Source organism: Pan troglodytes, chromosome 7 (assembly GCF_028858775.2).
Source record: "Pan troglodytes isolate AG18354 chromosome 7, NHGRI_mPanTro3-v2.0_pri, whole genome shotgun sequence".
NCBI classification, from domain to species: domain Eukaryota; kingdom Metazoa; phylum Chordata; class Mammalia; order Primates; family Hominidae; genus Pan; species Pan troglodytes.
Genome location: NC_072405.2, coordinates 130,521,188 through 130,533,941, shown reverse-complemented (window position 1 = coordinate 130,533,941; position 12,754 = coordinate 130,521,188). Strand labels below are relative to the sequence as shown.

General features: G+C 36.7%; 1 protein-coding gene across 6 annotated transcripts in view; it reads right to left on the bottom strand.

Moving 5' to 3' along the window:
* The window catches only part of COL14A1 (collagen type XIV alpha 1 chain), a 245,293-nt gene that overhangs the window by 156,125 nt on the left and 76,414 nt on the right, over positions 1-12,754 (bottom strand). For all 6 annotated transcript variants that reach the window (XM_016959807.4, XM_054656977.2, XM_016959810.4 and 3 more), the window contains 5 exons: positions 9,970-10,131; positions 6,785-6,936; positions 5,518-5,647; positions 3,977-4,122; positions 1,301-1,430 (listed from right to left, as the gene is read on the bottom strand). In XM_016959807.4, the coding sequence (XP_016815296.2) occupies positions 1,301-1,430; positions 3,977-4,122; positions 5,518-5,647; positions 6,785-6,936; positions 9,970-10,131 (720 nt within the window). The remainder of the gene's footprint in view (positions 1-1,300; positions 1,431-3,976; positions 4,123-5,517; positions 5,648-6,784; positions 6,937-9,969; positions 10,132-12,754) is intronic.

Sequence of the window (12,754 nt, the reverse complement as noted above, 5' to 3'; positions counted from 1 at the left end):
CTAAATTTTTCTGGAATTCCATTACATTTGGCAATATAATAGAATAGTGTCTAATTTACTTAGCACATAAAAATGCCAGCCTCAGGAACAAGTATCTAGGATATCATTTTTTAGGACCTTTTTGCTAATCATGGGAAGGAGTTGTACATATTTTTAAGAAGTATAAAGAAGTGAACACTTTGAGTGAAACAGAGATAGGCTGTTGGGGAAAGCTTTTCTTTCAAATGGTTAGAGTCCCAGAATTCACTTATGTGGTGGATGCTTTCTAGCATGATTTATTTCTTTTCTTTTTCTTTCTTGGGCTCTCCCAGAGCTTTTGTTTGTTTCTTTGTTGTTTTAACTACATTGGTCTTTCTCCGAAGAGCAAGAATAACATAGTCTTGACTAACAAAGAGTGGATGTGTGCAAACTTCTTTATTATTAAACTTCTATTTTGTTTTCCCAAATGGAATCTTAATGAGAAAGGCGTTGTAGAAATTGTGCTATTCATCTCCTCCCGAGTCTAGGAGAAGAGTGGTGAGCAAGACCCCAAGTCTCCCTGCACTTTCTTATGTTTCAAAAGATCATGAATAGAGCCATATTTTAATAGTATGTGGTAAGTATTATCAGTATGCCACAGTAATATTTTGTTTATATCATATTTTTAAAAATAAATGCATACATTTCCCAAAAAGTTCTAGGAATTCCCTACATTTATCCAAAATTAGCCTTACCAACAAAATTTTTACTCAATTGAAAATGAATTACAATAGTAATAGGCTCAGTTAAAGACAGCAAAGATTTTTAGGAAAAAATGTTTGTTAATTTTGATATGAGTGGAAAATAAACAGATATTCAGTAACTATGTGCTGAGTGTTTTCACATATACTACTGTATTTAATCTTATACCAACCACATGCTGCAAGATTATTGTTCTTCCTTTTATACAATCAAAAAAGTTATATCAATCACCCATTGTCACCTGGCTAAAATATGAGTTGAGCTGAGATTCCCATCTCAGCTGCTATCTTGCAAAGCCTACACTCTTCCCTCTAGATTCTGACCTGCATTTGAATTTAGACAAAGAAAGACACAGGTGGAATTATCTGGAGGATGCTGAAGCTTGGTTCTGGCAACCATATCACTCATAATAATACAATATATAAGAAATACATTTCCTTGCCCTAAATAGAACATGAGATTTTTAAAATTATAATTAGCTTTTAAGAGGTTTCAACAAAACTAGTAGTTCCAATTCAGAATCCCCACATTCATGTGGGCTTTTACTACAGCATCCCAACTGAATGGCTGTGCTGCTCACATGTTGTTTCTTGTCCCGTAACAGGATCACTGGCCTCTTCTCCAAACATGGCATAAACTGTGACTGTGTATTCTGTATTGGGCAACAACCCACTCAATTCAATATCTGTGTGGGTCTCTCCAATTTTCATCTGAAAAGAACACATGTTGTTAGATCATTTGCCAATACATATTATTCATGCTGATCAGAGTGGAACAGAACAAAGGTGAGACTTCATGGGATAAGACTTTACGTCCTGTTACAACCCCTTCATCAAACAGGCTTCAGTCATAATTTTTAAATTGTCTTGTGTCATTTTATATTAGGAACAGATATTATGGAACCATATAAGTCGAAAAGTACCATGTGAACTATGTTAGGATAACTCTTCACATCTGGACAAATGGCAACTCCAGCCAGAATAACAATGTTGAGTATATGCTCCCCAGGAGAGGGTGGGTGGGATTGAATCAGAAATGTTCTCTAGAGACTGTGAGCTCCAGGCCAGTGTGCTGGAGGCAAGGCCAAGTGGGCATCTTTCACTACTTGGCTAATACTAACCAGTGCTCTGGCCAGATGCCCAGTTTTTGCTTCAAACTCAATGAAGCTGGGCCAGTTTTGTGGCCCCATTCAACAAGAGAATCCACGCAGTTGAATTGCAAGTTACTTCCAGTATTGAGAAGAGATCAACTCACCTTGACACCCAACTTGGCAATTTGCTTTTTTGATTCTTGAACATCTTTTCTGACCCTTGGATTCAAACTATCCAACATTCTCAGTTGTGTGACAGTAGAGTGACGGGATAGTTTTATGTTTTGGAAGGAAAAAATAAATCTCCAGTCTACAGGCACATGACTGCCAGGATTAATCATCAAATTAAAATTTTGAATTTTGAACTATCTCAATATATACAACATAAACTTACAGAAAATAATATAATACACACTGATGTACCCATTACTCAAATTGGATAAATATCAAATTTTTGTCATATCAACTTCAGATTTTATTTTTTAAAAAACTAATATATTCAGATAAAACAACAGGTCTTTCTCATTCTTTCTGTCCACTACCTCCACCCTGAGGTTGATGTGTATCTTACTGCTGCATTTTTGTACTTCTGTATGTGTATAGATATATCTATAAACAATATATGATCCTGTATGTTTCACAATGTACATAATGGGATCATATCAACACAATCTTTTTGCAGCTTGTTATTTTTTCTGTGTTAATATTACATTTTGAGATTTATCCATGTTGATACATAAGGACAGAGTTGACATCATTAATTCCTTTATGGTATTCTTTTCTATAAATATACCACTATTTTCCATTCCTCTATTAACAGGCCTGTTAGTTGTCTGCAATGTTTTATTCCAACCAAGTGCCTGCATTGAAAAATGCTTGCAAGATGTTTCCCTATGATACATTTCCAAAAAGTAGTATATATCTTCAACAGGATGAAATATTTCAAAATATCCTCCAAAGGAGCTGTACCAATCTATATGCCCGCCAGCAGTTACAGGAGCGATTCTTTTCCTGTGTGCTTATGAATACACAGTATTATCAGACTTTAAAATTTTTTTGCTAATCTATTGGTTTTAAACTACTATTCCTTTTTTTTTCTCTTTCATAGTGAGGCTGAGCATCTTCTCAGCACTATTTGTAAGTCTCTCTTTTGTCAAAATAATTTAGATCAATTTTAAATTCAAATAGACAAAAGCCATCTAAGCCTTGGAAATAAAAAGACACATGTCACCAATACTCTGTTCTTGACACTCAGATTCACCATTTTTTCGACCCTAAAGATTTCAATCATCAGGGACAGGCTTTATACAATTTTAGACAATCAAGTTCTCTGAATTGCTTTGCTTATTAACTCCACCTGCCTGGTCATTACACTTTCAAGTGCCAGAGATTCATCCTCTTCGTTCCTTAAATGTCTGCATTATAGCTATTGTCCACTACAAATTAAAAATGAGGACTAAAATGTTTGAAAGTCATCTGAAGGTCAAAGGTTCATCATTTAAAATGGAATAAATTCAAAATTTTGCACCAATGAGGTATGTTTATCTACCTCTCAAATTAGTAAGAAAAAACTTAATTCAGTGTATATGGAGAAAACAGTCACTTATGCACCATATAAAGCAAAACATATAACATTTCTCTAGAGCCATTTGGCAACACTGAGTATAAACCTTAATAATTTGCCTACCCTTTGAAAAATAAACTCTATTTCTAGGAATTTATCCTAGGGAAATAATCAAACAATTATGCAAAAACATATGTTAGGAATATTCACAAAAGCATTATTTATATAGCAAGCTATCTAAATATCCAATAACATAGATTGATTAAACATGACCTGTTCAAACCAACAGTAGAATACTGTGGGTGTATACAATGACTTTGTAAAATGTTCTTTAATGACATGGAAAGAGCTTCACAACAAATAAAATGAAAACAGCAGGCTACGAAACCATTTCCATGTGTTGCTTTCAAAATGCATCGATAAAGACTGTTAACTAAATGTTAACAATGGCTATCTCTCAGTGGTGGGATTATAAGTGTTTTTTTTTTCTTTTGGCTAATCTGAAATTTCTAAATTTTCTACATTAAATTTTTACAATAAAAATTTTATTTTATTTAAGGAAATAAAAGATTCTAGGACTGTAATAGGTAGGAAGTGGTTACCTCTTTTTCATCCCCAGCCAGGCCCTCTGTTAGAGGAGCATAAAGGATCAGGTAACCTGAGGCCCCAGGCACTGCATCCCATTTGACTCGCATGCTGTTCTCAGTCACGTCGTACAGTAGAAGGTCAGAAGCCATGGGTAAAGCAACTGCAAGAAATTTTTTTTTTTAAATGTTGAGCCACTTACATATGTGTCCTTGAGAAAAATGAAATTATCAAGAAATAAGATTGACCATATTTGAGGGGAAGGGAGAAAGGGATTAAGAATAAATTGCAAGTTCCTGGGTTAAACAATGCTGATGAAAAACAGGAAACACTGCTGTTTTCAAATATGGTTCTAGACCCTCCCTAATGTGACCCTGCCCTACTCTTCTAACCACAATGTCAAGTTCAGGACTTTGCTGACATTTCCAGCTCCTTGTACACGGATCTATGAGAGTGCTTACAGCCCTTCATTGCACTAATCTGTTTGCATGTCCTTGGTTTGTGTCCCCACCCCCTACTACACTAAAACATCCTTTTTCTTTTATTTATTTTTTTTTGAGACCAGTTCTTCCTCTGTCATCCAGGCTGGGGTGCAGTGGTGCAATCTTAGCTGCAACCTCTACCTTCCGGGCTCAAGCAATCCTCCCACCTCAGCCTCACAAGCTGGGACCACAGCTGCGTGCCACCATGCTCAGCTAATTTTTGTATTTTTTGTAGAGACCGGGTTTTGCCATGTTGCCCAGGCTCACTAAAACATCCTTGAGAATAAGGATTGTCACTAAAATATTTCTGCAAAGTGAGGGCATTAACACTCATCTGACAGATTGTTGCCAGGGATAAATCCAAGAAAGTTCAGAGAGTGACGATCACAGTGCCTGGCGCATTGTGATTAGTGTTGTTTACACTGTTATTGTTCTATCAGAGGCAGATTTTTTAGAGCAATTTTGCATAGTGACTTGCATGTAATAGGAACTCTGTTAATATTAGAAATGACTATAAGATGTTCAATCTTTTTTTAAAGATTATCTCTTCTCATGATTCTGTGTGCGTGTGTGTATTATGTGTATATGTTGTCATGGTGTGTTATTACGATCCTACCCAGGGAGGGAATTATTAGTATTCAGAAGCTTGTTTTACCTACAATGATATGAACAATAAAGATAGCAGTAACATAATTTCCTTGGCATTCAATTGGGCAGGAGAGCTATGGAGTTTTTTCTCTACTTCTACTGACAAATTCAAGGACAATTCTTAGTTCATAATAGGCATTTACTAAATACTTATTTAATAAATGAATGAATGTTTTTTGTACTCTTCACCACCAAGATTGCTCTTAAACCTATCAGAGATTTATAACAACTTTTTCAAGACATAGCACCTGCAAGACTATATCAAGCATGGACCAGTATCACATATAGCATGACAAATGTCTTCTATGAATTTGATTGAATTTGATTCAGGATGTCTATCAACGTGACCTGAGCAGAATTTCAATTTAAGAAAGGCCTCCTAAGCAGCACTCTACAAAGTGAGAAGTGGGGTAGAATTAAATACATACGTGTAGTTTCAGTTCCCCGTAGGCCTTCACTAGCAGTGTGGGCATAGATTGCAAAGACTGCTATCTGATATTCAGTTAAAGACATCAAGTTTTTCAACACTGTGGAAGATACAGTTCCATCTACCACCACCTGTTTAAAGAACAGTTTGAGTAATGAGAGTATGGAATATCTTACACGCAGAATTGAAATCAAAAAGCGAAAATATGCCCAGCAAAAATATTTCATTGAATATTTTCTTGTTTGTGCCACATCCCCCTTTCCACTGTGGCAGTCAACTCTCTTTGAATTCCTAAGTGAAGTGATGCACCTTTTATGGAATGTGTCTAGAAGTCCCTTATTAATTCATATCTAATAGAAATAATTGTGTCAATACCAGGCTAATTATTATCCTATTTACATCCACTTAATAACAGTAAACATGATATTTTTCCATAGAGCTTCGGGAAGCATTTAAAAGATTTATTAGTCATGAAAAATAAAAGAATCATTGGAAGCACTCGGATCTTTTTTTTTTTTTTTTGGTCCAAATGATTTAAGACTCCACAATCTACTTTTCTAACACTTAAAAAATATCATAAATCCTACCATAACACAGAACATTGTGAAATATGCTGAGGTCAGTCAGAGGTTAGAACAACAAAAAGAAAAAGACAAAAGAATTTCATCGTGTTTTAACATATTGCTTGTGAATTGTGGTATCAAAGGTAGGAAATGGGAAGGATCCAATCATCTGGCAATAGGTGTTCTCGCCTGTGTTGGCCAAGCCATAAAAAAATGCTGGCCATAGTGGCTTTATTATGGCTTTTCCATTGCACTAATCCCTACAAATGTCCGGAAAACTCCAAGCCTTGGAGGACTAGTCCATATATGACCACGTACTTTGGAATTCACAGACTTCACTAAGGCAGAAAGCTCAGACCACTCCCAAGTAGAAAAAATGCACAAATAGCAAAAGGGGTCCTGGCCAGATAATTAGCTATTGATACCTTTTACTTTAGAACTTATTAATTTTAAGAAGAAAAATACGTTGTGTTAGAAATTCATACCTGACCAGTTCTGAGTGTTATTTGGAGAGATGAAAGATGTAATTGCCATAACTCAGAGATAGGGGAGAACAATATGAACAAGTGGAAATGTATTTCAGTCAAATTCTTTAAAATGTCTGTGACAGAATAATCTTATATTTATATTTCTGCCCTGTTCTCACTATTGTAGAAGACTTGAGAGAATAAAAAGAATGGTTTGAAAATACTCTCTCCTTATTACCTCGTCTGGTTTTCCACCCCTGGTAGGATAATACACAACTCTGTATTTTTCCACATTTCCTGGGGCATGAGTCCAGTTAACCATAAAGCTTCTGGCAGTGACTTCAGAAGTAATCAACTCCGTAGGCGGCCCAGTGATGGCATGGGCTGAGGCTAAATTAAAAAAACACATCAAATAAACCTCTTACCCAAAGTTATTTCTTATGAAGCTAAGACATCTCATTAGACAGAAATAAATATTGATTTTATGCTGCCTCTAAGATTTTCCCCTTTAGATAAGTTGATTCAGTTATCCATTTGTTCATTCAAACATTTAAATGTCTATTAGGTGCCAGGTACTATGCTAAGTTCCGAGGATACCAAACTTAAATAAGACATAGTTCTTGACTCCAGAGAACTTTCTTAAATTAAGGTCATTGTTAATAAATAATAAAAACAAACATTAACAGCCAGGCACAGTGGTTCATGCCTGTAATCCCAACACTTTGGGAGGCCGAGGTGCGGTGGATCACCTGAGGTCAGGAGTTCAAGACTAGCCTGGCCAACATGGCAAAACCCCGTCTCTACTACAAATACAAAAATTAGCTGGGCATGGTGGCAGGTGCCTGTAATCCCAGCTACTTTGGAGGCAGAGGCAGGAGAATCACTTAAACTGGGAGGCAGAGGTTGCAGTGAGCCGAGATTGTGCCACTGCACTCCAGCCTGGGGGATAGAGCAACACTCTGCCTCCAAAAAACAAACAAACAAACAAACATTAACTAAGCATATGTGTATCGAAAGGTACTCTTCAGAGTCTTAAGAAGTTTTTTTTATCTCATCTACTTCTCCCTAGTTCCTATTACTGTTCACACTTCATATATGAGAAAATCAAGGCACAATGAAGTTAGCTAACCTGACCAAGGTCTCACAATTAGTATCAGAGTTGACATTGATATCTGGGCTTGACACAAGAGTCTGTGTTTTTAAGCATCAGCGAACACAGGCTCTATACTAAAAATTTCAATTCAACAAGTGACTAATATCTAAAAATTTTAAAAAAGCAAAAGCAACTAACATATACTAAATGCCCACTATGAGCTCGATACTAGGTAAGCATTTTTGTGTGTGTGTTACACATGTTAAAGCAAATGATTCTATAAAAATTTGGGACATGCAAAATCTAAGTGGAAGGGGAATACAATATGTAAATTATAATAAAGAGCTTAAACTTTAGAATTTCTCACCCTTTAAGAGCACTTACTCAAAGGGACTTTAATAATCTCAATTTTTAAAATACTGTTTTGAACACAAACTATGGGCAGGAACTTTATTACATGCTGTATCATCAACCACATGTAGACTATTTTGGAAAAACTGAGCTCTAAAGTAGCTTCACTTTGAAGCTCAGAGAAATGTGTTCAGGATAATACTGCTTGGATGCCCAGCCCAGCCCCATGAGATCTAGCCTGGGGAAAGGAGAATGATGATAGAGAGAAGGACATGTAGCCAGAAAGAACCATTTCACACTGGTTACAACAGAGGCAGCAAATAAAACCAGATTCTTGAAAGAAGACTTGGATATTACCCTCTTCTCAGATTACAACTCTGTAAGGCAAGCACAATCTGCAGACCAATGATATGATATCTCTCCAAATAAAGTAAGTGCTTTACTCTATTCCTTTTGCTGAGTATAATTAAAAACTCTGGAAATTATATCAAAGACAAGCATAAGAAGACGCTGAAAAGTAAAGAGAAGAAGGTCAATGAGTGCAGAACTACAGGGCTCAGGAGCTCCCAGTGGTGAGCTCCCACTTCCTTTTACTCATATATCCCAGACATGGAGCTAAAGTATCTGGCAACCTAGAAACACCAACAGATACAGACTAAAAATTGCTAACAAAATCTTCTCCCTCTAGCAAAGGACCAGGAAATGGCCAGCCTACCCAGACTGAAACGTTTTAAACATTTTTGGTAATAATTGTTCTACTGCAGACAACACAGAAAAAAAAAATGTGGCCACACCTTTACCCACGCCAGCAAAGGCCTAGTGGGAAGTCAAAATTCCAGCCTTTTTTGGCTGTAATAGGGTGCCCTAACATCCACCCCAACCCCCTCATGCCAGCCAGGGTGGTGTGAGAGGTCAAGTAGATAAGAGATATTCATCCCCAGCAGATGGTAATGAATCTTTCCCCTACAATCCTATCTATGATATCAAGAGAGACCACATGAAGAGCCTGCCTGGACCCTCAACCCCACTTGGGAGTAATGAGGCACCATTCTCCCTCACTCTGTGACAGTGTCAGAGGAGACCTAGCAGTGAGTCAGGACTTTCACCACTGTCCAGTAGCAAGGAGGCCACTCTTAATGAAAACTACATTAAACAAAACATGCAACCGGGATATGATCCAGCCATTGTACTACTGGGCATTGTCCCAGAGGAATGAAAACTTATGTTTGCACAAGAACCTCTACATGAACATTCACAGCAGCTTGATTCATCATAGCCAAAGGCTGAAAGCAACCCAGGTGCCCCTCAATGTGTGAATGGTTAAACAAACTGTGGCACATCCATATCATGGAATCTGGCACTCAGTTAAAAAGAAAGAGCTGTTGACACATGCAACGACTTGGATGAATCTCCAGGGAATTCTCCTGCATGAAAAAAGCCAGTCCCCAAAGGTTACATACCACATACCTCCATTCACGTAATATTTTTGACATGAAAAATATTGGAGATGGAGTAGTGGTTGTCTGGGATTAGGGAGAGAGGGTGAGGGATATAAGTGAGTGTGGCTATAAAAGGGAACAGGAGTGATCCTTGTGGTGGAAATGTGCTGTATCTTGCCTGTGTCAATGACAAGAATTCAGCTTGTGGTAATGTAATTAGTTTTACAAGATTTTACCATTGGGAAAACTAGTAAAGAACACACAATCTTTCTATGTATTATTTCTTACAAACTGTATTTGAATGTATAACTATCTTAAAATTAAAAGTTTAAGTTTTAAATAAATGTAAATGTAACATTATGGAGAAAATCATCTTGTGTTTAAAGAGTCCCTCCTTCACCCCCACAAAGCCTGCTAATATCCTCAGGTCTTAGGGGAATAAGGGGTCTTCAAAAAGCCAACCTGAAAAATGAAAAGAATTTTCCCAATTCACAATAGGCTTGTGCACCATCCACAGGACTGCTCTGTCACTCATTTTACCTTTAATTTCTCTGTCCTGTTCTTCCACTCTAGAGCAGAGAGTCCTGGTCAGACTCTCCACAACTGTGTGCATCAGATCGAATTCGGCAACATTGTACACATGAGTGCTGTCTGGTTCGGAGGCGATCTCCTGCAGCTCATTCACATCCGCGTTTTTCACCCCTTACACAGAGGACAAAAAAGAGAATGGTGACCTTTATGCCCCCTTGGAAAGAGTGACTGCGGTCGGCCTGATCTGAACCAGTCAGTCAATCTTCACTGCAGTCAAAGCATCATCTGCTACTTGTATATATATATTTAAATTTTTATTTAAAATGCGCACACGAAATAAACCGATGAAATGAAAAAATATAGTCTTATATCTATTATATAACACAAAACAATAGCTCTGATTCTAACAAATTATTCATATAGAAAGAAAATAAGCAAAAAAAGGGAAGAGTGAGCATATGTACCATTGACAAGATGAAAGCTGTTATGTGCTTGTGTTCTGGTAAACAACACTTGGGACCCCCCCACCCCCATCTGAGAGGCTGTTTCAGTCACCCTCCCCACTTCTGGTGGACTTGCAGTCTTGGATTTGGTTAAAAGCATCTGCCACTTTAAAGAGGAACATTTCATGTGAGATTGCTTTTTACAGAAATCGGTTGCAGAAACATTTTTAAATGATTAGATATTAATTTTACTCAATACATCATAACAGGAAGATGACTTAATAAAACTAACTTCTGTTTTGCATGAATATTGCAGAAGCAATAGTAATGAAACCAGCATCCTAAACTATCAAAGCTTCAGGTTTAAGTTTCTATAAAATAAATTTACTGAAATTGAGAAATACTGCTAGAACAAATATATATATGTATATATATATATTTGAAATTATTATTATTATATAGCATTAAGCCAAGGAGAAAGCTAGGGAAAATTATTTTTTAACATACTCAAATACAATTTGCTGTCTAGTAACCACTGCAATTTTACTAATGTAAATAGAAAATTTCTGGTCCTTCCACAGTATCTACTGAATTCCATGGTCAAGCACAAAGTTGGGTGTCTGGAATACAGCAGGGAATAGAATAGGACAGAAAGCAGTGAACACGAACCCTTAAAAAAGAGTGTGATCACTGTGCCCCTAAGCACCATAGTAAGTGTTTTCCATATAATAACACCTTTAATCCTCACAATCAATCCTATGAGTTTGGAACTATTGTTCCCTTGTTTTATACTGCCTCTCAGAAGACTGCACATTAAAATGAGTAAACATTTACCAACAATGTTAGAGATAGGAAAGGAGAGGCATGAGGTTAAGTTTTATGGCTATGAAGGTAGATTTCCCTTCTCCAAGCTTCATCAAACAAGGAGGATTTCTTTATAATCCCCGTCATTTCAATCATCAGAGGGTATTAAAAGGAGATTCTATAGAAGCAAGGAAGAGAAATTACCTGGGGCAACATGAATTACTTCTTAGATGGCTGGCTATGCCAATTAATTTATCTTTCAACCCCAACATATTGAGCAACAAAGCATTAGTTGTCTCTGAACTATTTGCTTTAGGAGGTTGCAGGTTAATAAATACTGCTGATTTCCAAGTAATTTTCAGAGAAGTCTAAATCACATCTGGATGAATTTACTGAAAGCTTTGCTTAAAAACTCACCTATTCATCATTAACAAGAGCAGAAAATGGAGAATAAACACATAAATTAGTCCTCCATTAGTTTAAGTCTTTGGCAGAGATTTCCTTTATTGGACAAAAGGACAGGAAAATAAATCTCTCTGATGGTTCTTGCCTGAAGGACTTCTACAACTGCTTCTCAAATGTACACCTGAATTAATATAACATTAAGTGTATGCTGAAGCAGTGACAATAATGCTTTTTTTGTGATATTCAGTTGAATCCAACAAGTTTGGACTTATATAGAAATATTCTGGGAAAAATAGGCCCAATTTTGCTTCTCCCTCACCTTCCCAAATAAAATAGTTTGACTGTTGCAACTGCACAGAAAAGAGAGGAAATGGTCATCACGACTTTGGAGGAATTTGTTTTGTAAGGATTTTGCCTTGTTCATCTTTGTACCCTAACAACCTCCACAATGCCTGGCGCATAGTATGTAAGCTAATACTTCTTGAATTAAGCATTCTATAAGCCACATTGTGAGTAGCAAATCTAGGACGGGGTCTAAAGTTTTTTTTTTCATTGATAACTCTAAAAGATGTACTGTTAAATTTCAGGATAAGAAATGTTCCTACACAGCAAATTTAACTCAACTCCTAGGACCAACTTCACATTTATCTTTACAAGTGAAGCTACCGTATGGTTAAATTCATTTATTGCCCATTTAAATTCCAGGGGTGTGCTGGTAAATGTGGTAAATATTTAACAGTCAGCTTTCTGCCCTAATTTGTAGTGTTTGCCAATTTCTGTAGAATAAATACCCCACTGTAGCTTATTCCAAACTACCAATATGAGGTCACAGGATGCAGACTTGGGAAAAGGTGTGCACAATTGGCTCTTGCAAACTGGCATGAGCTGGCTCCTGCACAACACTGAGCTATAACACCTACCTCCTCCCGCACCACACACACATGCACACAAAATAACAAGGTTCTAATTTACCAAAACAAAGTTCAAACATAATACATTTTTAATTTTTTCCCTGGATGTCTTTTTTCTTTCTTCTGTAAATGAAAAATGTAGCAGTAATGGCTGTATTACTATAGGATAATATACATCACTTACTTGAATAATAATAATACACTTCTCTTACATGTATCTTTCAAGAATAT